The sequence below is a fragment of the Rhinoderma darwinii genome, chromosome 2, assembly GCF_050947455.1.
Source record: "Rhinoderma darwinii isolate aRhiDar2 chromosome 2, aRhiDar2.hap1, whole genome shotgun sequence".
NCBI classification, from domain to species: Eukaryota; Metazoa; Chordata; class Amphibia; order Anura; family Rhinodermatidae; genus Rhinoderma; species Rhinoderma darwinii.
The window spans coordinates 64,256,844-64,283,908 of NC_134688.1; the positions used below are offsets into that span (position 1 = coordinate 64,256,844).

At 40.9% G+C, this 27,065-nt stretch overlaps 1 protein-coding gene across 1 annotated transcript in view; it reads left to right on the plus strand.

The window, feature by feature from the left end:
* RXFP2 (relaxin family peptide receptor 2) overlaps positions 1 to 27,065 on the plus strand; it is a 587,658-nt gene that overhangs the window by 487,991 nt on the left and 72,602 nt on the right. The window contains exons 8-11 of the mRNA XM_075851693.1: positions 10,233 to 10,304; positions 12,780 to 12,851; positions 14,829 to 14,900; positions 26,501 to 26,572. Of these exons, the coding sequence (XP_075707808.1) occupies positions 10,233 to 10,304; positions 12,780 to 12,851; positions 14,829 to 14,900; positions 26,501 to 26,572 (288 nt within the window). The remainder of the gene's footprint in view (positions 1 to 10,232; positions 10,305 to 12,779; positions 12,852 to 14,828; positions 14,901 to 26,500; positions 26,573 to 27,065) is intronic.

Here is a 27,065-nt window from a genome sequence, read left to right on the forward strand (position 1 = left end):
CAGTGTTTGGGGGGGGGGCCATGTCATTGTAATGGCATGGCTTGTGGGTTTTGTCACTCACTAATGCTGGGCGGACTTGGTCTTTTATTAATTAAAACCTGGAATTTTATTGGTGATTATTTATTTATTTATTGGTGATTTAAATTTATGATTATTTATATATTTTAATTATTCTTTATTTGGTTACCCTTAATAAACATCGTGACCATTGTTATCCATATGTATTAGAATGGTACTTACCTTATTGGCGTCCCCTATGTAAGCTGTACAGGTGGTACGAGCAGGTTTCAGAGGTCTCTATCTCCAGGCAGATGTTTCCTGGAGATTAGCTGATTGGACGAAGGTCAGCTGTGCCTTGGCACGAGCAGGTTCCAGAGGTTTCTATCTCCAGGCAGATGTTTCCTGGAGATTAGCTGATTGGACGAAGGTCAGCTGTGCCTTGGCACGAGCAGGTTCCAGAGATTTCTATCTCTAGGCAGATTTTCCTAAAGGACAGCAGATTGGCCATTGGAATTCCTAAATGGCGGGAATCCAAACTATAAAGGACAGTGTTTCTTCGTGGTCAAGCAGTAGTCTGGAAGCACGGACCGTCGCCCACCCACCCTCCCTATTATGTGTATTTCCTTCCTGTCGCGATGTTTATTAGAGGGGTTTTGTCACCCAGCTAATGCTGGGCGGACTTGGTCTTTTATTAATTAAAAGTTGGAATTTTATTGGGGATTTTAATTTATGGTTATTTATATATTTTAATTATTCTTTATTTGGTTACCCTTAATAAACATCGTGGCCATTATTATCCAAAAATTCAGTGTTGTGTGTTTTATTTTGGTTTATTATTTTGTGGGTTGTGTGCTACCATGTCTTTGTAAGGCCGGGTTTATACGAGCGTGTGCGTTTTGTGCACGCAAAAAACGCGGCGTTTTGCGTGTGCAAAAAAAACGCGGCATTTTGCGTGTGCAAAAAGCACTTAACAGCTCCATGTGTCATCAGCGTATGATGTGCGGCTGCGTGATTTTCGCGCAGACGCCATCATATGACACTCCGTTTGGATGTTTGTAAACAGAAAAGCACGTGGTGCTTTTCTGTTTTCATTCATCCTTTCACTGCTGTTGCGCGAATCACGCGCGTCACACGGAAGTGCTTCCATGTGACATGCGTGGTTTTCACGCACCCATTGACTTCAAAGGGTGCTTGATGCGCGAACAGCGCACAAATATAGAACAGGTCGTGAGTTTTTCGCAGCGGACTCACGCAGCATGAAAATCACGCACCTGTCTGCACGGCCCCATAGACTATTATAGGTCTGTGCGACGCGTGTGAAAATCACGCGCGCTGCACGGACGTATAACACGCTCGTGTAAACGAGCCCTAAGCCTGGTAGGGAGACCAGCAGCCTGATATTTAGAGAAGACCATTTAAGAACAAACCTTAGCTAGCAAGATTATATGAATCACATTTCAGCTGAAAAGTACAGTATAAATTAATGTAGCATTAGCATATAATATTGGAAATTAAGTATTAGCAAGATTTATAATGATTATTTTTCTTTATCAATAGTGATATGTTTCATAAAATGGTCTGTATCAATGACTTCTATCGTATATGTAATTTACACTTAATTTTACTACCCAGAGGTATAACTTGAAGCTCTTGGGCCCCAATGCAGGCCTCCCTCACCTACAATGTGCTATTTATAATACTGGCAGAGGGACATTTGGTCACCAAGAGGCACAAGGGCCTTGAAGTGACACCTGACCTTTCAAAACGCCATCCACAGTATTTGTATTTGTCACACAATTCAGGCTGCCATCTTGCTCTCCTCATCTGATGAAAGTGCTGTTGGCACATATGAATATTCACTATCAGTGCTTTTATTTACATTGAAGAGACTGCAGAGATCTGGCATGGTCAGCAGCAGGCTGTGTCATTTTCTGCTAAGCAATTGCCCAAACAGCGTCGCTGAAACAAATGGAAAGTGGAACAAAACTGCCAATGAGCAGTGCTATCGCAATGCCAATGCCAGGAACACTGTACTAGTCAAGTTCTATAGCGTCACATGCCTGTATATAATCCTTAGTCAGAAGCACCTCTGCAGCTGCCAACAACTGTGGAGCCACATAAAGGTGTTAAGAAAAGCACTAGGGGCACATGACTTTAAAACAATCAGAAACAATCCACTTAAAAAGCCTATATAAGGTTTTTATTTGCTGGGTTAGGTCCTGTACACATCCCATTTTTTCAACATGTCTAGCGTGTACGTCAGGAAAGCTCCTGATGTACACGCTAAATGTGTCCAAAGGGCTCCATCTTCAGACGTAGGTCAAAAGAGAGGTATTTATTAACACATCCAACACATTAAAAAAAATGCAATGTTTGAATCCACGAAGGGGTCTCTATCACACATGCTTGATAAAGACCCCTGCGTGGGTTGAAACATTGCATCTTTTTTATGCTGGGTGTGTTAGTATACACCATGTTTTTTTGCCTGTTTGGAGGCTGTCACACTATTGTTATTTTTGGAATGCTGTGGTCTGAATTTTGAATTTTTGGACTATTAGTGAATATTGCATCCTACATATATACGGAAGGTTTAACTAAGTGTGCAGCTTGCAACCTTTTCTACACAGAGGCCAAAAGAGTGACCTTTTGGCCTCCGTCTGGCTGGTATACATCGGTATGCCACAAAAACAGGGTATAAAAAGGATGTAGTAGACTATACTTTTTCCATCCCGCGAAGTTAAAAAAGTATGTATTTTTTTTGTCATCATATCCTAAGTGGGACAGGGGCCTCTATATGGCGGTATCCATCACAGGCATCCATTAAACGGACACATCATGAGCTTTGCTATAGCTTGTCATGATGTATCTGTTAAACAGATGCCAATATAGCCTATGGTTAATGGATGCCTATGACAAATGCCTAGTAGTGGCATCCGTCATCCATAGGCAACAATGGTATCTGTTTAACGTATATGTCTTGAAAAGTGGTCATGAGGGGGGCGTGGCTACGACGGCAAGGCTGAACGGACGCACTTACATGGTGCTCCAGAATCCCGGCGAAAAGTAGCAGGCATCCTCCTCTGAACGAGCTTCGGGGTGAAACCCCACAGTATAACTGGATCCCCCTAGACGATTACGAGCAAAATCCAGGCTTTTGGGCCAAAAACGAAGGTATTTGACATCGGGGCCTACACACGCGGCCGGAGCCGGGGACTAAATTTTGACCCGGACAGAACTCGGAAGTCCGGACGTGGCCACAGCAGACAAAGGAAACCAGGTGGGCTTCCCAAATTTCCCCTACTTCATTGCCCAACTACCCAGGGCACAACTGGACCCTCTCCTATGGTCAAAGGACATTAGAGACTCTCTCAGCCACATTACCAGCTGCGGCCTACCACTGTCTGAGAGACTGGGGCCTGGATTAGTGAGGGCATCCACCTGCAGACCATTCCGCAGCGGAGCACATTATAGCAATACAAGGCAGGAGTTCCATACTCTGTTAAACTAATAATTTTATTAAACCACTACAGAAGTGGCCACAGTGCTGCACTATTTCACCTGAAAAGCTCTATGTGATGCCTTAATCTTACTACAATGATCTGACTCACCGTATAACTGTCTACTACGGACCTACATAAGCTGCATACAACCTATCTGATTATAAGGTCCCCTGAAGAATACGATCCAATGCCGAGGCGGGGCAAGTCTTCTAAGGCGGCTTCAATTCGATCTTCCATCCCAGATATATTTCGCAGAAATTCGTTACCTTCCATATTTCAGGATACGGATTCGGATATGTCAGCGTCACAGGCCTCAATGGCGGGTGACTCAGTCCCCTTACCACAGAGATCTCCAAAAAGAGCTCCACCCTCAATAGCGCCTGAAATGGCCAGGGAGGATCATCTTACGAAAGAGGACCTAACAACGTGTATAGACGCACTGTACCAGAAATTGAAGACCTCTTTTCATACCGAATTACAAAGAGCGACGCATGATCTTACCATGGAGATAACATCAATTGGCACTCGCACAGATCTTCTGGAAACAAAACATGACGAGTTGGTTAAAGCGCACAGCGAACTCAAAACCGAAATTGATCTCATGAAATCCTCTCAGGAATCGATACATCTTCATCTGGAAGACTTAGAAAACAGATCTAGACGGAATAACCTGCGCTTAAGAGGAGTCTCAGAAATGGTGGAGGATCTCAGGGACTATGCGATACAACTCTTTACATACCTACTACCGAATGTCCCGACGAATCAATTCCAGATGGACCGTATACATCGGGCGCTGCGACCCAGGCCGGCGGTTGGAGAAAGACCAAGGGACATAGTTCTGCGACTTCACTACTTTACAGTGAAGGAAGAGGTCCTTAAAGCGGCAAGAGAAAAAACTCCACTCTCCTTCAAACAAGAACCGCTACAGATTTTTGCGGATATCTCTCTAGTTACTTTGGAAAAACGGAGACAACTGAAACCTCTTACGGACATTCTGAGAGTGGCTGGAATCAGATACAGATGGGGATTTCCATTCCGGTTGACCTTTCAATACAAGGGTGCTCAGCATACTATCTCAGCACTGGATATGGAATGGAGACTGATCACTCGACTAGGCCTCAGAGAAGGGACTCCTACTCCAGAATCAGCTAATCGTCCTCATCTAAGCCTTCCGTTAGAACCCATTTTGGACAACAGCACGTCGCCGACAACTGCATATGACTCCTCCTGCAGGACCAGTTTCACTGAGATCAAGAACACCGACTGTGACCTGAGACGGAGGGTGGCGAAATATATTTGTAACGTATACCTGATGTAATAATCTGTATGGTCGCTATGGACATTTTTTTTATTTTTTTTGTATTGGTTTATTTTTCCCCTTCTCCATGGGACCTTGTCCTCCCGGCTGGGAGGGGGAGGACGCTGGATGAATATAGGGCAATAGACTGCCCTGCTGGTAAATATTGTACTTAAGCTAATTCTACATTTTTACTTGTCTAACATTGCATAATCCGCTTGATATTGCGGTGGGTCAGCCAAAACTCTGGTGACGCCCCTGTGCTAGATTTGCTGAACTTGCTCAGAGCCGGTTTTATCGAGCGCTGGTTTTGTTCAGCAAGTTGAGAAAGAGAAAGAGACCCGAATGGGGTCACGTGGAGGGCACTTAGCCGCACTCCACTTTGTTTTTTTATGTTGACGTTAACTGTAAAAGATGTTATTTGCGTTGGCTGCAGCTATATTTTACATACAAAAGTACTGTCTGCTTATCTAAATAATGTAACTCTATCGAATTTCTATGGCATATACTGTTATTACACATAATGTAAAAGGCTTTAATAACCCAACGAAGAGACGAATGGCCTTTAATAATTACAAGAGGCTCCATGGCGATGTTATAATGTTACAGGAAACACATTTTACTCATACTAGTTACCCAAAATACTTTGATAAGATGTTCCAGAGAGTTTACTTATCCACCTCGGACACAAGGAAAAAAAGGGTAGCCATTTTCTTCAGAAATACACTTCCATTTACAGTAACTGACTCCATAATAGACACAGATGGTAGGTACATTATCCTTACAGGACAACTAGCGGGACAACGTATTACCTTTGCAACGATTTATGCACCTAACCATTCAGCAACCTCCTTCTTTACTAAATTCTTTAAACAGCTTGAGAAATTCTCCGACTCCTACATTATCCTAGGGGGGGATTTCAACATAGTGATGAATGCCCAATGGGATAGAAGCCGTCCCCAAGCTAATGCACAGTCAGCACCGAAATCATTTATGTATAGGATAAAACAATTATCTCTCGTAGATCTGTGGAGACAATATCATCCCCTAGATAAGGAATTCTCGTTTTACTCCGCAGTACATGACAGTTATTCTCGGATTGACTACATCCTAACTTCCTCCCAGCTATCTGTTAGACCACATAATACTGTATACACCCAATGTGCTTGGTCAGACCACAATATCCACTCACTCCAAGTTTGCATTGGCAACGTCACACGTCCGCCATCATGGAGGCTGAATGATTCCCTACTTTCTCATCCAGAAATAGTCACATCCATATCCAGCGCTCTACAAGAGTATTTTGCCATTAATTCCCTACCAAATACTTCTTCTGCTCAAATATGGCTGGCACATAAAGCAGTGTTGAGAGGTGTACTAATGGCAAAAGGATCAAAATTGAAAAGAGATAGATTGCAACTTCTTAATAAATTGCTATCGACCCTTACAAGACTAGAGCGTCAGTATATTAATAAACCAAATACTATGATTAAAGCTCAGATAGAGGAAACTCGCTGCTCTCTTAGAGCATTGGAGCAGAGCAAGGCTGAGAAAGCACTTCGATGGGGCAAGGCAAAATTGTATGCATATTCCAATCGAGCTACCTCAATGTTCTCCAGAAAACTAAACTCCCACATTAGAGGTAAACAAATTTACCACATGCATAACAACACGGGAACACTAACAACCAATCCGCTTGATATATTAGACACCATGAGTACATTCTGTAGTGCTTTGTATAGCAAACCCCAATCCTTGAACTCCACAGATTTATCTGAATGGCTTTCAACACACCCGCTTCCATCTCTGACAGATGAGGCAAGATTACAACTTAATTCCCCGATCACAGCAGAAGAGGTCACTGAAAGCATAAAAAACCTCACATCTTCCAAGTGTCCAGGCCCTGATAGTTACTCCGCTTTCTATTACAAAACATTTTCACAGACATTAACACCGCATCTAACCACATATTTCAACACACTTCTGGCAGGGGAAGTACCCCCTCCTGAATTTTCACAGGCTAATATTTCACTCATTCCAAAACCTGGAAAAGATGAAACCCACTGTGCAAATTTACGTCCAATATCAGTACTTAATGTAGACTACAAGATATTTACTAAAATACTTTCAAATAGACTTGCACCATATATGACCTCCCTAATTTCTCCTGATCAAACGGGCTTCATACCATCACGACAAGCAACAGACAATATTCGATTGGCTCACAATATTATTCTTCATGCTACTACGCACAAACGGCAATTACTAATTTTGAGCTTAGATATCCAGAAAGCATTTGATTCGGTGGGCTGGAACTACTTATATAGCACACTTACACAATTTGGCATTAGGGGTCCGTACCTAGACGCTATCAGGGCGGTATATTACTCTCCACAAGCTAGAGTAAAATTCCTAGGTCAATACTCTCCTTATTTTCAGATACAAAAAGGGACACGACAGGGAAGCCCGTTGTCTCCTCTCTTGTTCGCTCTCGCCATGGAGCCTCTTGCACAGCATATTCATCTAAATCCAGACATTAAGGGATACAGGGAGCAATCTCATGAGTTTAAATTTAGCATTTATGCAGATGATATGCTTTTATTCATTACAACGCCAATGGTTTCTTTACCAAATCTCATGAATACTCTTACCTGCTTTGGGGCTTACTCAGGGTTAATAGTAAATCCGCTTAAATCCACAGCAATGCAGATACAAATGTCGATGGAACAGGTGATCTGTTAAAACTTAACTTTGGATTTCAGTGGAAACACTCCCACATGACATACTTAGGAATAGCTCTAGTTAGAGATCCAACTACTTTATACTTAAGTAACTACCCTAAAAAATTTGCATCTATCAGGAAATTATTAGAGGAGTGGTCTAGGTACCATATATCTTGGTTGGGCAGACTCGCTGCAGTTCGAATGACCATTCTACCCAAGCTCCTGTATTTATTTAGGGCCCTTCCAGTTAGGGTTCCGCTTTATGCCATCTCACATATACAGCGGATAATAAATAAATTCATTTGGGCGAATAAAGGATCAAGAGTGGGTAAGTCCACCTTACATCGCTCCACGGTTACTGGGGGACTTAGTCTTCCGGACCTGAAATTATATTACTATGCGGCACAAATCTCACAGATCGCAGCATGGAACTGTGACCCCAGCACCGTAAGATGGGTTTTGTTTGAATCCCTTACTACATCTCCATCCTCACTAAAGGCACTGATGTGGTCTCCGGTTTTAAGATCTCACATTTCTGGCATTGAAAATAGCATTATCAAACACTCCCTCACACTTTGGTTAATATGTCGGGAAAAGTTTAAACTTATGTCTAATCCATCCGCATTACAACCATTATTGCTTAATCCTGACTTTCCGCCGGGATTACACCCGGAGGCCTTCCAGTGGTGGACCTCATTAGGCTTCACTTCATTACCTAATTTGTGCAAAGATGGTAAATCCCTTTCTTTTGAGGCCCTACGTCAGGATTCTCAAATCCCGCTCAGGGAATATTTTAGATATCTACAAATACACCATCTTCTCTTGGGATCTGTCTTTATACCAAGCGACACTAGTGTAACCTTCTATGAGGCTAATTGTCGAGACTCCCCAAGGGGGAAAGGGCAGATTTCAGTTTTGTACTCCCAATTCAGAAGTGAAACGTATAATGGTCCTACTTCATATATGATGGCTTGGGAACGTGAGCTGGGAAATATACCAGATTCGACCTCGTGGCAACAAATATATGATAACACAGCTAAAGTATCTCAATCGAATAATATTAAAGAAACATCATATAAAATTCTAACGAGGTGGTATCTTACTCCGGACAAATTAGCAAAATTGTTTCCAGGTAGTTCGGATGCTTGTTTCAGAAACTGTGGGGAGAGGGGCACTATGGCTCATATCTGGTGGTTCTGTCCAGTAGTACAGGCTCATTGGAAACGAATTGAGCGCCTTATCAATTCTAAATTACAGTTACAAATCAAATTAACACCTTGGTCAGCGATACTGAATGCAGAAATTCCTGATGTACCCAAAATAAATAGAAAATTAATCTCGCATATTTTATCAGCAGCCAAATGGACGGTAGCCATTAGCTGGAAATCACTATCTATTCCATTCCCAAGGACGCTGAACAAAATTAAGGAAATACACCAATTTGAGAAATTAATTAGTATTCTGGAAAACAGATTACCACAATGTGAAGCCCAGTGGATCAGTTGGACCTCATAGAAATCGCTTAGAGCCCTCTGTTAGTTTGGAGGACACATCAGTTTAGGACAGAAATAGACTCTTTACTATGGATAGCTGCACCATGTTTGGTAGATTTTGGTTTACTTGTTGTTAGTGTTTTATTGTTACACTGTACTCATAAATATCATTTACAGTATTGATATAACAATGTTTTAGATAAGATGAGATATTCTCGCAACATCTGTATAGAAATGAACCTTTATCACTATGTTTTCTTTTGAGAATGTTATCAAAGCTCTACGTAGCGATATATGCTCCCGATATGTGGGAATGTCTACTGATTTGTTATGTCTTGTTTACCAAATAAAGAGTTTGGAAAAAAAAAAAAAGAAGAAGAAAAGTGGGCATGAGAGTTCATGATGTATCCATTAAACAGTTACCATAATGGCCTATGGGAGCTTTTTCCGGTGTATTTGTTAAATGTATGCCAAAAAAATGGGTTGTGAACAACCCTTTATCCTCTGTTCAAACTGACATCAAGGCTTCTGCTTTAGATAGATCCATGACAGATCTATTTTCTACAGACAAATATGGAAGCATAATGGAACCTAACAGATCCTATTGACTTTAAAGGGGTTGTCTAGTTTTGAAAACCCATTTTCATATACCATATTAGGGAATTTTGAGTTAATAGTGGGGTCCCTTGTTCAGGATCCTAATCTATTGGCCAGAGTTGAGAGCGGTTACAATGAGCGACCTGTCCTGCATTACACAGACAACCCAGCGATTTGAATAGACACTATGTAATGCCTAATTTCCCCTGTGGGGGCACTGAAGGGAGATTGAACACTAACTGGTTGAACTGCTATCGCTCCCAACTCTGACATTGGCTTATCTACCACGGGAACAAAAGATAATGCTGTCCAACGAGCTTTAATGTTCTTTCCCCTCGCCTTCCACCATCAGGAAAGAGTCGTAAGACCCGCATAGACATTAGATAGTCGCCTGATCCCGCCGTAATCAGCATGTTTGGCCAATATATTCTAGAGTATACAGAACCAAGATTCACAAGGACTATTCTTGAAAAGCACACAGCGCTGGGTTTCATTACAACTATGAACCAAAAATTATTATTGACACACAATAAAGAATTATTGATCTTTTTTGTTGTTGCTGAAAATAAGTGAACTATGTATTAACCAGTTATTTCTTATGTATTCTTACATATATCTGCAGGATTCTAGATGAAAATCCCATTGAACAAATAACACAGGAATTGTTCACTGGGCTGCACGCGCTGTTTTTCTTGTAAGTATTATGTCTATTATTATTGGGGAAAACAATAAGGCAAATGCTCTGCTGCAACATGACCTTACCCGCGAGTCTCAGTAAAATCACAGGATTACCGCGTCCAGACTCACCATGGGAAAAAAATAATAAGCACCCTGGCAGCCATAGCAAAAAATTTGACCATGTCACATTCTTTACTGCGCCTCGTGGATGACACCATCTCAAATACTTTTTAATGAATATTACTAAACATAGCAAAGCTTATATTGTGCTTAGACTTAATAAAGAACTAAATCTTAAGAATGTTTTTCCTGAGTGTGGGGACTTTTGCTGGGCTTAACATTGTCACTTTTTATTTGGATTGATTTCCAATGTAGATAAGATGCATACACTAATATAGAAGAATAGATTATAGTTTTCACTGTTTTTGTACATAGAAGATGTCATACATCTAGACTTTATTTTGGATAAGACAGAAATTAAAGTGTAGCTAAACGTTTGACAAACTTCTGACATGTCATAGTGATATGTCAGAAGTTTGGATTGGTGGGGGTCCGAGCACTGAGAACCCCACCAATCGCTAGAACAAAGCAGCTGAATCGCTCGTGTAAGCGCTCAGCAACTTCGTGTCTTTTTGTCTTTTTCCGGAAGCCGATGGATCGGAGTACGGGCTTATAGACTTCCTATTGAGTCCTTAGACCGATACCTTTATTTCCAGAAAAAGCCGAACAGATACGAAGCGGCTGAGCGCTTACACGAAGGCTTCAGCTGCTTCATTCTAGCGATTGGTGCGGGTCTCAGTGCTCGGACCCCACCAATCTCAACTTCTGACATGTCACTATGACATGTCAGAAGTTTGTCAAACGTTTAGCTACACTTTTAATATCTTTTGACACATGCCAAAAGCTTGTGAATTCTCTTGACTGAATGATTCCTATTAACACGCATGTTTAATTTAACCACATATTCATGATATCTCAATAGAGTAGTGAGGGATAAGTGGCTGCCAGATATCTCGAGCACCATTCATCTCCAGTTAAACAAAAGCATTGGACAGGTAAAATCCGACTTATCAAATCCATGTTTTCCAAACATCCAACATAAGAGGAACATGTATTAGCACCTATAGACATTAAATATTTAGTCTTAAAATCTCACTATATTTTCACTCTCCGGCCCGATCTAACATTAGGGGTTTTTGCCTTCCTATGGACTTAATGGACCTGTGTCTTTTTTTAACCTTATCAGCTATGTAACTACTGGGCTTGGAGAGACACAGGGAGCACACTGCGTAGTACAGTTACCAAGACAACGCCCAAAGAGTCTCGTAGAGGAGCGCTAGACTCTCCAGGTGTTATACTTGTTGAACTGTTGCCTCTGAAATTGTAACGCCCAGCATGATCAGAGCATCTCTCTATGCCCAATCTTGGATTGAGAAGGAGAACTGAATTATTGTGACACTTTAAAGGGGTTATCCAGTGACTAAAAACTGATGGACTATCCTGGGGATAGGCCATCAATAGCTGATGCGTCGGGGGCCAACTCCCAGGACCCTCGCCGATCAGCTGTTTTGAATGGGGTGCAGCGCTGCTTCCCCTTCATTTCTTCTTGCTCACTGTGACTCTCTGACACGCATTTTGCGGAAATTCACAGGTATTGCAGCCTTCTTCTCCCATTGAAGTGAACGGGAGAAGAAGGCTGCAATACCTGTGAATCGCCACTAAATGCTGTTTTTCAGAAAGCATATTTATGTATTTATTCACTTTTTTATTGATGGATCTATATGAGCCTTTGTTTTATGCAAGGGAAATTTTATTTTTTATCCTTAGCAGTTTAAGGGTACAAATAAATTTGCTGTGTAATTTATGTAATTTATTTTTACGATGTGTGTATATAGAAAAAAAATGATTTTTCAGTTTTTGTTTTTCTTATTTATTATACCATTCACGTTTCATGCTAAATAACCTGGTAAATTCATTTTTCACATTATTACAGTCATGTAGATACCAAATATGTGTAGGTTTTTTAGCTTTATGTAATGTATGGGCAATAAAATATATTTTATAATTTACTTCATTATTATTTTTGTTACATTTTTTTATTTATCTCATAAAGGGATAACTTTTTAATAACTTTATTTTATACTTATAATGTATTAGCATACTCCTGTACGATAATACATTACACTGTGTCACTATGACACGGGCTGCTGTTAGGGCAGTTTGTAGCGTGGACCTAGCAGCAGGTTTACAGAACAGACATCTCTGGGGTAATTTCAGTGCTGACTGCAGAGGGTTCCCCTAGTCTCCAATCAGGTCATCTGGAAACCGATCGGGTCACGTACCGCGGCTACACTGAGAAAATGCTCCCTCCCCCGTTGTGTTCAATCACAGTAGAAATATTAGATACAACCTAACAAGTAACATATTGTTCAAATGAAGTTCACTTTATGGAATATTCATTGAGTCTAGATGACTTATTTTTTTTTTGTAGGTCAATGATAAATAACTCGCTGGAAGCTCTTCCTCAAAAGTTATGTGCCCAGATGCCATTCATTAACTGGATGTAAGTTATATTGCGATTAAAATAATAGTGAAATATACTTAGTTATAAGATTTGCTTTGTGGAGTTCAGACTAATTTAATAAATTTCATTACCAATGTCCACCCTAATGCCGACGGAACAGAAACTTAAAGAGGTTTAAAGGAAGTGAAATTCGAAAAAATTATTTGCTTTCTTTCAGAAACATCACCACATCTGTCCACGGGCTGCGCGTGAAAAATTCACAGAGCTAAATAAGGGATTTGCGGGGGGTCATATATTAGCCAGAGTCGCATATACAAAAGAGAGCAAGTACTGGTCAAAAGATACATGTATATGTTAAATAATTAAAATACAGATATTCTTCCAGAATGACAATTTTGATATAGTGAGCCTAGCGATTCGCCCTAATATTCCCTAAATCAAGCATCACATTACAACCAGGCTTTTTCCGTATCGGAGAGCTCCTACCCTCATTTGCACTGGATTCTCTCATGGACATGGACAGCTTATCTTATACATGTCCTTTCCTTGGCGTCATAGGGTCGTGAGTAACAGTATCTAGCTACTTACTTTTATTCTCTTGTCGCCATTATTATTGAGTTATATGATCCAGCTTTTCACATCACACTTTATCCAATTTTATTAATGTCCTTATTGGTTTCTTGATGAACCTGGTATTTGTCATGGGAAACACGTCGGAAACTTACAGCTATATATTACCCAGTTTGCAACCCCGCAACATATGTGGATGCTTTGAATTTGCTTGTAATTTGGGTTTGCTTTGGACAAAATATATCAACCTTCAATGTACGTGCTGTTTGATGTTTTTTTCTTTTCACACTTTTTTTCGTTTTTACACAATTTTGGTTTTACATCATCTCCCCTGTAGACCCAACTGTTAGCTACTAGATAAATATTGAGGGAAAAAAGGGGTTTTAAGGGCCAGGATGGAGATCGAGGTCGCCCTTTTGGGGCAGTTGCTCTGATTTGATACAGTTTTTTTTCATGGGCTGTGTGTGGTATTACAGTTGAGCCCCGTTCGCTTGAATTGGGATGAGCTGTAAATTCAGTCTCAGCCCATGGACAAATGTAGCTTTTTGGGGGGGGGGGGGTTAAAAAAACTGATAATTATTTTCTAATCCTGTACAATGCCTTTAAAAGAGGTTTTTAGTTTTTACTCATTAGTGAGATTTCAGTAGCTGGGCTAATGAAATTAATTTCAGTGGATAGTTTGTAAGAATGCATAAATATTTTGCTTTCACAACTAAATTAGTTATCATGTTGAAGTCTTAAAAAAAAATATATATATATATATATATATATATATATATATATACATATATATATATATATATATATATATATACATACATATGTCAGATTGTCTTCTGTGTGTCTGAAGTATTTTAAAAAATAGTTTGAACTGCAGCTCTGCATGTTCAGATTGGCTGTTGTCTGTAAGCACAAGCTCACCAGGAAGTCAGTGCATGGAGAGTTCATTTCTTTTGCAACAGGGACAGAATAATTAAAAAGTACAAGCAACTAAACCTCTGGTGAGAAAAACATTATCAGGTAATTGTGACACATATACAAAGCCTTTCTAGGGCTGTAGCTATAGGATGTGCTGAGATACCAGTTGTCCCTGGGACCTGCTGCTTAAGTGAGCCTACCACATAAAAATATGCCAGTATTATAATAAGCACATTGTAGATGGGGTACTAGTTACAGATTTTACATTGGAGTCCAAGAACTTCAAGTTATGCCCTTGGGCCTCACTAAGGGGTTTCCTGAAGATCTGATTTAATCCAAGGGCTATAAATGGGTATACATTTAATATACCTGATGCTGGAGATAAGATTCCTTTAACTCTGTACAAATACATGTTAAAACCCAATTTACAATAGACCAAAAGCACATTACCTATATCTATCTAACACAAAAATATAAGCAAATTTTCAGTGTTTTAATTGTTTTTTTGTTTTGTTTTTTTTTGTGCAGGGATTTTGAAGGGAATAACATTGGGTCATTAAGTAAATCAAGTTTTGCTACATGTGATGAGCTCACTGTTCTGTAAGTATTTTGTATAATTTCTATGATGTTGTTTTATTGCTCTATTCATGTATATTTTGTGTGTAAGCATCACATATTCTTTAGTCGTACATTATTCTTCAGATAAAACCCAACAGGATTTTTAATGAGAAATGAAAACCTGAAAGTTAAGTTTAAAAAAATAACAATTAATAAAACACAAAGTATTGAGCAATGAATGGATAATTCCAGTCAAAGTTCACAAGTAGAATTAGAAACCTCTTTTCCCATTGTGTCTTCCCTACATTTTTTTTTTTATCACTGAGAGGGTCTTGCTATTGGAAGCCCCTGTGATCTGTTGTGCTAGGTAGGCACAATATGAAAGCATAAAGCATGGCAAATCAATGGCCGTACATGGCAGCTACTGGATGCAACTCTCAACATTAGTTAAAGGGGTTGTCCTGTTTGAGCAAATTCATTTTTTTTGCATAATGAAAAGTTACACAATTTTCCAATATACTTCCTGTATCAATAACTCTCAGTTTTCATGATCTCTGCTTGTAGTGCCTTTATAAGAACTTTCATTGTTTACCCTTAAAGGGAATGTGTCGCTAGAAATGTTTATTATTTTTTTTCAGTTAACCAGTCAGTATTTAAATGATGAAACATTGTTTTATTTTTTTTAATTTTTTCACAAGTCAGGAAATATTATAAATTAGATTCTAATTTATAACATTTCCATGTGCTGGTCACTAGAGGGAGCAATTCCCAAAATTGCAGCATTGCAATGTGGTAAAGCAACCTCATTGCTTTATGCAACAAATTTGGTGTAGACACACTCGCTCTAGTGTCCTCACACAATCCCCCCTCCCTTATCCTGGCTAGTGTCAGGAGAAGGAGGTCGTTGAATCTTCTAATCCTGCTACACTGTGCATTCGCTCAGAAAATGGCGGCACACAGTGTAGGAGGATTAGATACAGTGGTAATCAGACAGTATAACACGAACATAATACACAAATCACATACACAAACATAACTTACCTGCTCCTGCCGCTGCTGCCTCCGATCCTACTCATCGCATCTTCGCTGCCTGGAACATATGATCTGGAGCCGCGACCGGAATTATTTATCTTACTGTCTGGCCGCGGCTTCCGTTCCACGGGAAAATGGCGCCGGATGTCGCTCTCTCGAAGACCTTCCTTTTGGACTGTGTGGGAGCGGCGCATGCGCCGTTCCTACACAGACGACGTACACTATAGTGAATGGAACGGCTCCCGTTCGTATTCTCTATGGGGATGTATGTGCCGTATTCCATCTCTGTATCTGTCGTTAATCGACACATACAGAGATGAAAAAAAATGGCAGCCCCCATAGTGAAGTAAAAGTAAGAAAAAAGTACAACACAAAAACACAAATAAACATACTAATAACAAATTTATATAAAAAAATATATATTTTCGCGACACCTTCCCTTTGAGGGAATTTTTTAGGTACATTTCCATCTTTATCATGTTGTTTTTCGATCCAAAAGTTCAATGTAGAAGAGTATGCAGGAAGCTCCTAAGCTCCCTCTACTGGTAGCTGCAGGTAGCCAGCATGTTATCTTTTAAATCTATGTGTTTGCAGGGGATTTGGAGCTCTGTATCAGAAAAACGGAGCTACGAACACCATAAAGACATGTTGAGAAAACAATCAGCACACAATTTTTAACCTATTTACATTAAAAAGTAAAAAGAAATTGAAGGAGGAAATTCACTTTAAAGGGCATGTACCGGATTTGAAAAACATGGTTGCTTTCTTCCAAAAACAATGCCACACCTGTCGATGGATTCATTTAAGTGAATGAAGCTGAGCTGAGGTGCCAGACACAACTCGTGGACATGTATGGCATGGTAGTGGAAGAAAGCAGCCATGTTTTTCGAAAGTCAGACTGAGGCCTCATGCACACGTGAGCACAGAGCTCATGTACACAAAGTCAATATAGCTCCATACTACAAATCCACAGGCACTCCATGTGCCTCTGTACGGCAGCATATTTGGGGAAAATATCCCAATAATATGGCATCCGATGATTCATTTCACATCTGCTATTTTATGAAATATGAGGCATAAAGACATATAGTATGGCCACATAGACTTCAGAAGTTGGACTGAGCTGTAATATGCCTTTGTGCATGAGCCCTTAGATGCATGAGCAAAATATTATATTGTTAAAGAGGCTCTGTCACCAGATTATCAAATCCCTATCTCCTATTGAATGTGATCGGCGCTGCAATGTACTGTAGATAACAGCAAAGTTGTTTTTTTTTAAAAACGATAATTTTTGCCCATGTTATGAGCAATTTTATATTTATGCAAATGGGCTTTTCGAATGGACATCTGGGCGTCCTTGGCAACTCGGATCTTCAGCTCCCTCCATAAATTTTCGATGGGATTAAGGTCTGGAGACTGGCTAGGCCACTCCATGACTTTAATGTGCTTCTTTTTGAGCCACTCCTTTGTTGCCTTGGCTGTATGTTTCGGGTCATTTTCGTGCTGGAAGACCCAGCCACGAGCCATTTTTAATGTCCTGGTGGAGGGAAGGAGGTTGTCACTCAGGATTTGACGGTACATGGCTCCATCCATTCTCCCATTGATGCGGTGAAGTAGTCCTGTGCCCTTAGCAGAGAAACACCCCCAAAACATAATGTTTCCACCTCCATGCTTGACAGTGGGGATGGTGTTCTTTGGTTCATAGGCAGCATTTCTCTTTCTCCAAACACGGCGAGTTGAGTTAATGCCAAAGAGCTCAATTTTAGTCTCATCTGAGCACAGCACCTTCTCCCAATCACTCTCAGAATCATCCAGATGTTCATTTGCAAACTTCAGACGGGCCTGTACATGTGCCTTCTTGAGCAGGGGGACCTTGCGGGCACTGCAGGATTTTAATCCATTACGGCATAATGTGTTACCAATGGTTTTCTTGGTGACTGTGGTCCCAGCTGCCTTGAGATCATTAACAAGTTCCCCCGTGTAGTTTTCGGCTGAGCTCTCACCTTCCTCAGGATCAAGGATACCCCACGAGGTGAGATTTTGCATGGAACCCCAGATCGATGTCGATTGACAGTCATTTTGTATGTCTTCCATTTTCTTACTATTGCACCAACAGTTGTCTCCTTCTCACCCAGCGTCTTACTTATGGTTTTGTAGCCCATTCCAGCCTTGTGCAGGTCTATGATCTTATCCCTGACATCCTTAGAAAGCTCTTTGGTCTTGCCCATGTTGTAGAGGTTAGAGTCAGACTGATTAATTGAGTCTGTGGACAGGAGTCTTTTATACAGGTGACCATTTAAGACAGCTGTCTTTAATGCAGACACCAAGTTGATTTGGAGCGTGTAACTGGTCTGGAGGAGGCTGAACTCTTAATGGTTGGTAGGGGATCAAATACTTATTTCTCTGTGCACAATGCAAATAAATATATATAATTTTGACTATGTGATTTTCTGTTTTTTTATATATATATATATAATCTATCTCTCACTGGTAAAATTAACCTAGCCTAAAAATTCTAGACTGTTCATGTCTTTGACAGTGGGCAAACTTACAAAATCAGCAAGGGATCAAATACTTATTTCCTTCACTGTATATGTGTCCATCCTCCCTTGAATGAGTAACTTTTCATGATGTGGACTTAAATAGGCACTGCACTTTGAAAAAACATTGCATAAATCAATAGTATATAAGCGGATATAAGAAACTTTGTAATATACTGTATCCTATTATAGAATAATGCCTCTTTCTCCACTTATCAAGCTCCCCTGCCCATCCTGTTCACTCACTCTGAATTTACTGCTTTTTCCGTCTCGTCAAGACAAGATGAACTATCAGCTCACTAAGAGATCAGCTTACAGCTGCCCATAGAAGTCTATAAAGAGGGAAGGGGGAGGAAAAAGGCAGGGAGACATAGACACTGCTATAGCTTTTAGTAAACATTATATCTCACCCCAGTGAAGGAACAGTGCTTATTATTGCTGTATAATTTCCTCTGTGCTGCAGAAAACAGAAAAACAATAATAATATATATAGATGATAGATAGATAGATAGATAGATTCTCCTCTTCTTTGTGTGCTGTGTATGGGAGACATGATAGCAGTTAGGCTCCGCCCACTAGCTCACAGAAAACTGAGAATTAGAGATAGAGGCAGCAGAGGGGAAAACTGCTAAAAATACAGAATACAAGTAATATAATGGTCTGAAATAGTTATTCCTCATGTACACACATATGACAGTTTATTATGAAAAGTCACCTGAAAGTTAAGCTACGCTTTTTATTACAATCTTGACTACATCTACCATCACGGATTTAACATTGTGAATCATTCTGCAGATTAGACTCAGAACTCAACAAAAACAGAATACATCCATTGTTTTGCTTAAGTTTTTAGAAAAGGTCTTTTAGGCCCTGGTCACATTAGCGTCGGGTTTCGTTTGGAGTTTCCGTTCATCCATTCTGTCAGAGGAAGAGATGAACGGAAAGCTGAACAGAAACGATAGCTGCCGTGTCCATTACCATTGATTTCAATGGTAATGCTTCCGTTGCAATTGGATTCCGTTTGTTTATGTTCTGTAAAGTTTCCATTTCCTTCACGGAAACAATAGCATAGTCGACTACGCTATTGCCTGGCTATTGCTTGTTGCAGTCATCCTTGTAATGTATGGGCAGGACAGTTGCACCAGAGCAGTTGCTACTCTTACACAGTGGCTTTGAATTCTCACTCATAGAGGGGGGTTCCGAGCAGTGCATTCCCCACTATGACGTCCATCTGCCCTAGTCGGGCGCATGGACAAGGGTTTACTTCCTTTAAATACAAGTCACAGTGTGCAGACTGCAACATGTTTTCCTCAAGGATTTTCCACCATTTGCTTTGTTCATTTTATCTCTAACTTTACAGAGAAGCATTCTCTTTTTTTTTTAATAGCCCAAAAACAAAATTTTGGTCTCTACAGAAAGACAGGTTTATCATCATTTGCGCAGACAATTGCATAAGTTATGGCGCAAATCTACACGTGCTCATAGCAGGCGAACATTTTCATTTCTGATGTACGGCACCCTTTAATAAATTTAATACATTTTCCGTGAAGTAAATTAGTTTAAGACTAGCATTTGAAATGCCAGTTTTAATATATTCTCGCTAATGAGATTTTAAGGACAGTCTGCTTAAGGCAGATGTACAACTGTGGCTGTTTTTCCTTTTTGTCTTTATGGTGTTATTTTTGCAAGATAATTGACTAAGATGGGCCTTCTAGATACTGTAAAGCATGGTGGTGGGAGCATTATGTTGTGGTGATACTTCTCTGCAGCAAGTCGTCGAAGGATTATGAAGAAAGAGGGTAAAACAAACTAGATAGATAGATAGATAGATAGATAGATAGATAGATAGATAGATAGATAGATAGATAGATAGATAGATAGATAGATAGATAGATAGATAGATAGATCCGCCCAGGTTCCCAAGGAGTAAGCAGCACTGAACATGAGCTCCTGAGTCTACATCAATATATACCTTGTAATGAGCAAACTGTAAGGCATAACCTGGATAATACAGACTCCATGGAAGACAGGAGGAAGCAGGACTAAAAGTTCTTCATGACAAATAAGAAATGTAAAGATTTGAAAGAAAAAACAAGAATTTTGCTTAGAGGACAGACTGCAGCAGAGGGCATCAAGTCTGACCGAGTCCAGAGAACTGAGCATCCAAAAGGTAAGAACTTCCTGCAACACCAACACAATCCTGCTAGAGAGAAAACACCATAGATATAAGGATTTATCTAAAAAATGGAAAATCACAATTTAGAACAAGAAATGCAGAATAAAGTAAATGTCCATAAGACGGAGTTTGGGATAGAAGATTTAGACAACAGGGGGTCAGGCACCTTGGAGATCACATACTCCGAAGGGCAGAGGAGCATTCAAGCGAGGAAAGCCATAAAACATGCCACAATCAGACAAAATCCGGAGACACTTTTTGCTGACTTTACCTCTAAAGAAGAAGTCAAGAAGAAAACAAATGTATTATTCTACACTGAGCACCGCTCCGCCTGGCACAAAGCCCTGTGCCAGCACTATAAGGACATATCAAAGTGTGGCATCAATAAGGGCCGACAGATCAGAATAAAAGACACAGGAAATGATGGGAGTATTACACTTACCATAAGTCTATATAATAACGGCACCGTTCTCATACAAGGCAATGAGGACAACCTAGAGGAATTCCAAGAAATCTTTCCTCATATTAAAGACCAGGCCCAAAGTTACAAAGAACAACAAACTCCAGCAACCCAGACCAGAGATGGACATACAGAGACAATCTCCAGCGACACCCCGCTGCCCCATGACCCAATGTCCCACACCTCTCACCCGACACTCTCAGAGACTGTTTATCTCAATTAGAAAGAGACATTGTACAATTCAAAGAAGAACTTCAAAGAAATCTCGGTGACAAAAATACAAATGACCAAGTAATTAAAGAGATAAACAAACTGAAATGTGAACATGCATCAGCTCTGCAGGAAATACAACGTACACTCCGAGAGCTGCAACAAGAAAATGCAAAGCTCAGATTAGAGATAGAAAATCTAAAACCACAAACACAAAGTCTAGGAACAAGGGAGAGCGCTGACATAAGGACTGCCAATGACCAGCACGCTAGTACATCAAATCACCCAAACTCAATAAATATTCCTGAAATTAATGAAAACAAACTAGGAGAAAACAGAGCGATACAAGTGAGTACAAAGCCGACCGCCAACCTAACCTCCAGCACAGAACCACAGCAGCACCACATACCACCACCAAGCAGGATCCAGGACACAAGCATCAGACAGTCACAATGTCCTTATACTGTCCTAATAATTGACTCAAATGGCAAATACCTTAATACACGGCGACTCTTCCCAGGAAAAAGGGTCAGTAAAATTCACTGTGCAACTATCCAACAAGTCACATCAGTCATCAATAACCCACATTTTACCAATCCAAACCATATCATTATACACACAGGTACAAACAACCTCCAAGACCAGCAACAGCAGATTGCATAACAACTGACCCAACTAGCAAAGACGGCACAATAAAAGTTCCCCGGCAGTAAAATAATTATATCATCCGTGCTCCCAAGAAAAGATGTACCCAACAAGATCACCCAGGCCATCAACACAGAGCTGGCAGTGAACATCAGCTCAATGTAAAACATCAGCCTGGCACAACACTCCTTCATAGACCATCACCACCTGTATGACGACAAACACCTCAACAAACGAGGGGTCAGCCTTCTGGCCAAAGAACTGAAAGACATTGTGCTGAACAGACCCCCCAGACCTGGACCCCACACCAGCCAAAGCCAAAACATCATGGAGACATCACTAACAATGAAAAGACCTCAAACCCCACACACCTCATACACCCAGGAGAAAAACCCCTTTACCCAAGGTCAGACCAACAGAGGCAAAAGCCATGGAGGAAACCCCCTGCCTCACACAGAGACACGCAGAGCAGAGACATGGAGGAAACCCCCTGCCTCACACAGAGACACGCAGAGCAGAGACATGGAGGAAACCCCCTGCCTCACACAGAGACACGCAGAGCAGAGACATGGAGGAGACCCCCTGCCTCACACAGAGACACACAGAGCAGAGACATGGAGGAGATAAAGATCCTGCTCAGCATTCCATGTAGAAAACGAATGTGAATGTACAACACGAGAACATCTACAACACATCCGGCAGTCACATCTCCAGCCCGTTCTACACAGCGCCGTATATGGACACATAATGTATTCCTTTATAATCAGCAGCTGGAATATTCAAGGCCTCAACGCCTCAGCCTTTGGATGCAAAATTAACGATCCAGACTTCAACCAAAGACTGAAAAATATTGTTATACAAATCCTCCTGGAAACATGGACTAGGACAGAGAATGAATCCCTGGTGCCCACTGGATACAGGGAAATCTCTGTCCCTGCTCTGAAAAATAAAAACATCAACCTGCCCCCATCTTATAAATGGTCCAAAACGTCAACTATAAAATATAAAGAGACAATCAACAGACCAGAAGTGCAGGAGATGCTTCACTACCTCTACAAGAAGGTGTATGAGACAAGCCCAGGAGAGGTAAATCAGGCCGTAAATGACCTAAATAATATATTTTATACCATGGCAGAGAAGTCCGACCTGAAAAGATGTGACTACAAGAGGCCACAAGAAATACATCCTAACGGTTGGTGTGACCGTCAGTGAAAAGAAGTCCCTAAGAACTGCCTCAAATAAGAAGCACCGAGACCCAAACAACACCGGTCTGAAGGAGGCCTACAGCAACATACAGAGGCAATACAAGACCATCCTCCGAAAGAAAAAACAAAGTCACATCTCCACCAAACTTACCCAACTCCAAGATGCCCTCCATGACAACTCGTTCTGGGAATTATGGAAACACATGGGCAAAAATTGCAAGAAAAACAAACTTCATATCCAAAATGGCAACATCTGGCTCCAATATGTCAGGGACCTCTACAAAGATATTCCGAAAGAAGAACAAAGCCAAGAACAAAAACAAATAATATCAAAATTGAAGGTGATGGAGGAAACACTGAAAGATTCTCAAAACCCCCTGGACGCAGCAATAACACTGCAAGAAGTAACAGAGAGAACCTCAGACATAAAATGTAAAAAATCCAGCGGCCTAGACGGAATCTCACCAGAAATGATAAAACACAGCCCGCCAGAAATACAGCCCGCCATAGTAAAACTATTTAATATGGTGCTGAGTGCCGGCTACTTCCCTCAAATCTGGAACCAAGGCCTTATAACACCAATCCACAAGAATGGGGACAGGTACGGCCCAGCCAACTACCGAGGGATATGTGTCAGCAGCAACCTGGGGAAACTGTTCAACAGCATCCTGAATAAGAGAATCCTCAGGTTCCTCACCCAGCACAATGTCCTCAACCAAAGCCAAGCTGGGTTCATGCCAAACCACCGCACCACTGACCACATCTACACCCTGCGCAGCCTCATCAAGAGCCACGTCCACAACACAAAGCATGGGAAGATTTACGCCTGTTTTGTGGACTTTAAGAAGGCCTTCGACTCAGTGTGGCACCCGGGCCTATTCCTGAAACTGCTGGAGAGCGGAATAGGAGGTAAAACCTATGACGTCATCAAAAGCTCCTACACAGAGAACAGATGCAGCGTGAAGGTGAACGGGAGAAGAATGGCTTATTTCCAGCAGAGCCGAGGAGTCCGACAAGGCTGCAGCCTCAGTCCAACGCTCTTCAACATCTACATCAATGAACTGGCCACAGCTCTGGAATCCTCCTCAGCACCAGGTCTCACCCTCCATGACACCCAGGTGAAATTTCTGTTGTATGCAGTTGACCTTCTGTTGCTATCACCAACTGAGAAAGGTCTCCAAGACAACCTGCAAATCTTAGAAAAATTCAGCTCCACGTGGGCACTACCCATCAATGCAAAGAAAACCAACATCATGGTGTTCCAGAGGAGAAACTCAAAATCCCCCAGGCACCCAACCTTCACACTAAATAACGACCCACTTACAGCGACCGACAGGTACACCTACTTGGGCCTAGAAATCAACCAATCAGGAAGCTTTAAACAAGCCATAGAGATGCTGAAAGACAAGGCGTGCAAAACCTTCTATGCCATCAGAAGAAAACTCTATCACCTCAAACCACCAGTGACGGTCTGGCTGAAAATCTTTGACTCCATCATCTCCCCAATCCTCCTGTATGCCAGTGAAGTCTGGGGTCCGGACACATACCCAGACTGGTCAAGGTGGGATTCCAGCCCAACAGAAATTTTCCACCTAGAATTCTGCAAACACCTTCTCCAAGTCCATCGGAGTACCACAAATAGTGCCTGTCGGGCAGAACTGGGCAGATTCCCACTGCACCTCACAATCCAGAAGAGGACGCTATCATTCTGGGCCCATCTACACAGCAGCAGGCAAAGTTCCTATCACCATAAAGCCCTGCTACACCAAGGGGTCCCAGGTAAACCAGGCCCCCAGAACATCTCACCCTGACCCGGCCTGAAGAAAATGTCACTCAGCGCGGCCTCACAAAAGCCGAAATCAAGAAGACAATAAACGAGAGCCAAGAGGAGTATATCAGTGACTGGAGGAACGACATAAAGACATCCCAGAAACTGACAATATACCGGAGTCTACAGCGAGAATATATACTGGCGCCATATCTGGAGAAACTGCCAAATCCCAAAGACAGACAGATCCTGAGCCGCTACAGACTGAGCGCCCACAACCTGCTCATCGAATCCGGGCGCCACAGACAAACCTACAGGCCCAGGGAGAGCCGACTGTGCCAACAGTGCGAGCAGGAGGTCGTGGAGGATGAGGCCCACTTCCTGCTACACTGCTCCAAATACTTAGCAGTGAGGGACACTCACTTCAGGAGACTCTCTGATCTCTTACCGGACTTCAGCTCCATGGAAGAGGAAGAGAAACTCTACATCCTGCTGGGTGAAGAGGAAAATACAGTGGGCATAGCGGCACAATATGTCACTGCATACCATAGACTGAGAGAGACATGATATGCCATGGACTTGTATAACCCCGACCCTAGATGTGTCCCTATCCCCCGATCCCTCAGTCCCTATCCCTCATTCCCTTACTTCTTACTTGCTTTGGCAATACTAATATGTATTTGGTCCTGCCAATAAAGCTTCTTTGAATTGAATAGATAGATAGATAGATAGATAGATAGATAGATAGATAGATAGATAGATAGATAGATAGATAGATAGATAGATAGATAGATAGATAGATAGATAGATAGATAGATAGATAGATAGAATATGAGATAGATAGATAGATAGATAGATAGATAGATAGATAGATAGATAGATAGATAGATAGATAGATAGATAGATAGATAGATAGATAGATAGATAGATAGATAGATAGATAGATCACCATCCAGCAGCACCAGTCAGGAATATAGGTGGGTGCACGCCCCAGGAGCCCGATCACTGCTCCCAGATCCTCAATATTCGTCCAATAAGAGACAGCGAGACAGCACTCCAATTTGTGATAGAAGCTCTCAAGCTTGTAAGGCTCCATGTAAAGAGCCGAAACGTCGCACAGGGGCAAATAAAAAGCCGTTTTTTCTATCACAAATTGGAGTGATGTCTCTTATTGGACGAATAGATAGATAGATAGATAGATAGATAGATAGATAGATAGATAGATAGATAGATAGATAGATAGATAGATAGATAGATAGATAGATAGATAGATAGATAGATAGACAAGTGTATCTAGTACCACTTGAAAGTATGTGTATATATTGTGGCAAAAGATAAATAACAGCAATAATAACAAACAACAACAAAAATGAAGAAACAGCCGGGCTAATAGTGTCAGAATGGCACATGTATAATTCTCCCTCTCCTGTTATTACCTCAGTCCCATTCTTTGGTCAGTTTCAAGAGTTTCCTCCCACTCTTTCCCTGAATGGAGGATTTACTGAATACTATTGATATGAAGGAGTATGCCAGTGGAATAAATATGAATTATGTGTTTATTTAGTCATTGTATGCTTTACTTATAATTTGTATGATTTTTCTTCAGGTTTCTACGTGGGAACAGAATCAGATTAGTGAAAGAAAACATATTTTCATCGCTGAGAAGTTTAGCAGAAATGTAAGAAATCCAGCTAATAAATCGGGAAGGGATTGAGGCTAGCCTCACACTTAGTGCCTACCCAGCTGTGTTACCTCGTATAGGCTTTTCCATGTTGAGATCATAGTAGCCACAGTTGGTATTGTGTATTGCACATAGCACTTTATATATGTATATGTTCTATGTATATATATATATGTATATATATATATATGTATATATATATATATATATATTCTATTTGTGTAACATTTGTTGCATTGTATTTTTTTACCATAATTGATTCTCTTAGTGCTCAATTACTAGTGATTTGCCCGCTTTGTTTTGTGTGTTTTTCCATAATAAATTGACTTACAACTTACTGTAATGTAATATGTGTCACAGACTGAGTAAAGAAAACTGTAACTGGCAAGTTGGCTGCTATAACATATGCCCCTGTAGACACAGTAAGTCATTATATTTTATGTTGTAGTCATTTATAGTAAATGTTTTGCAAACATCACTATGAATACAA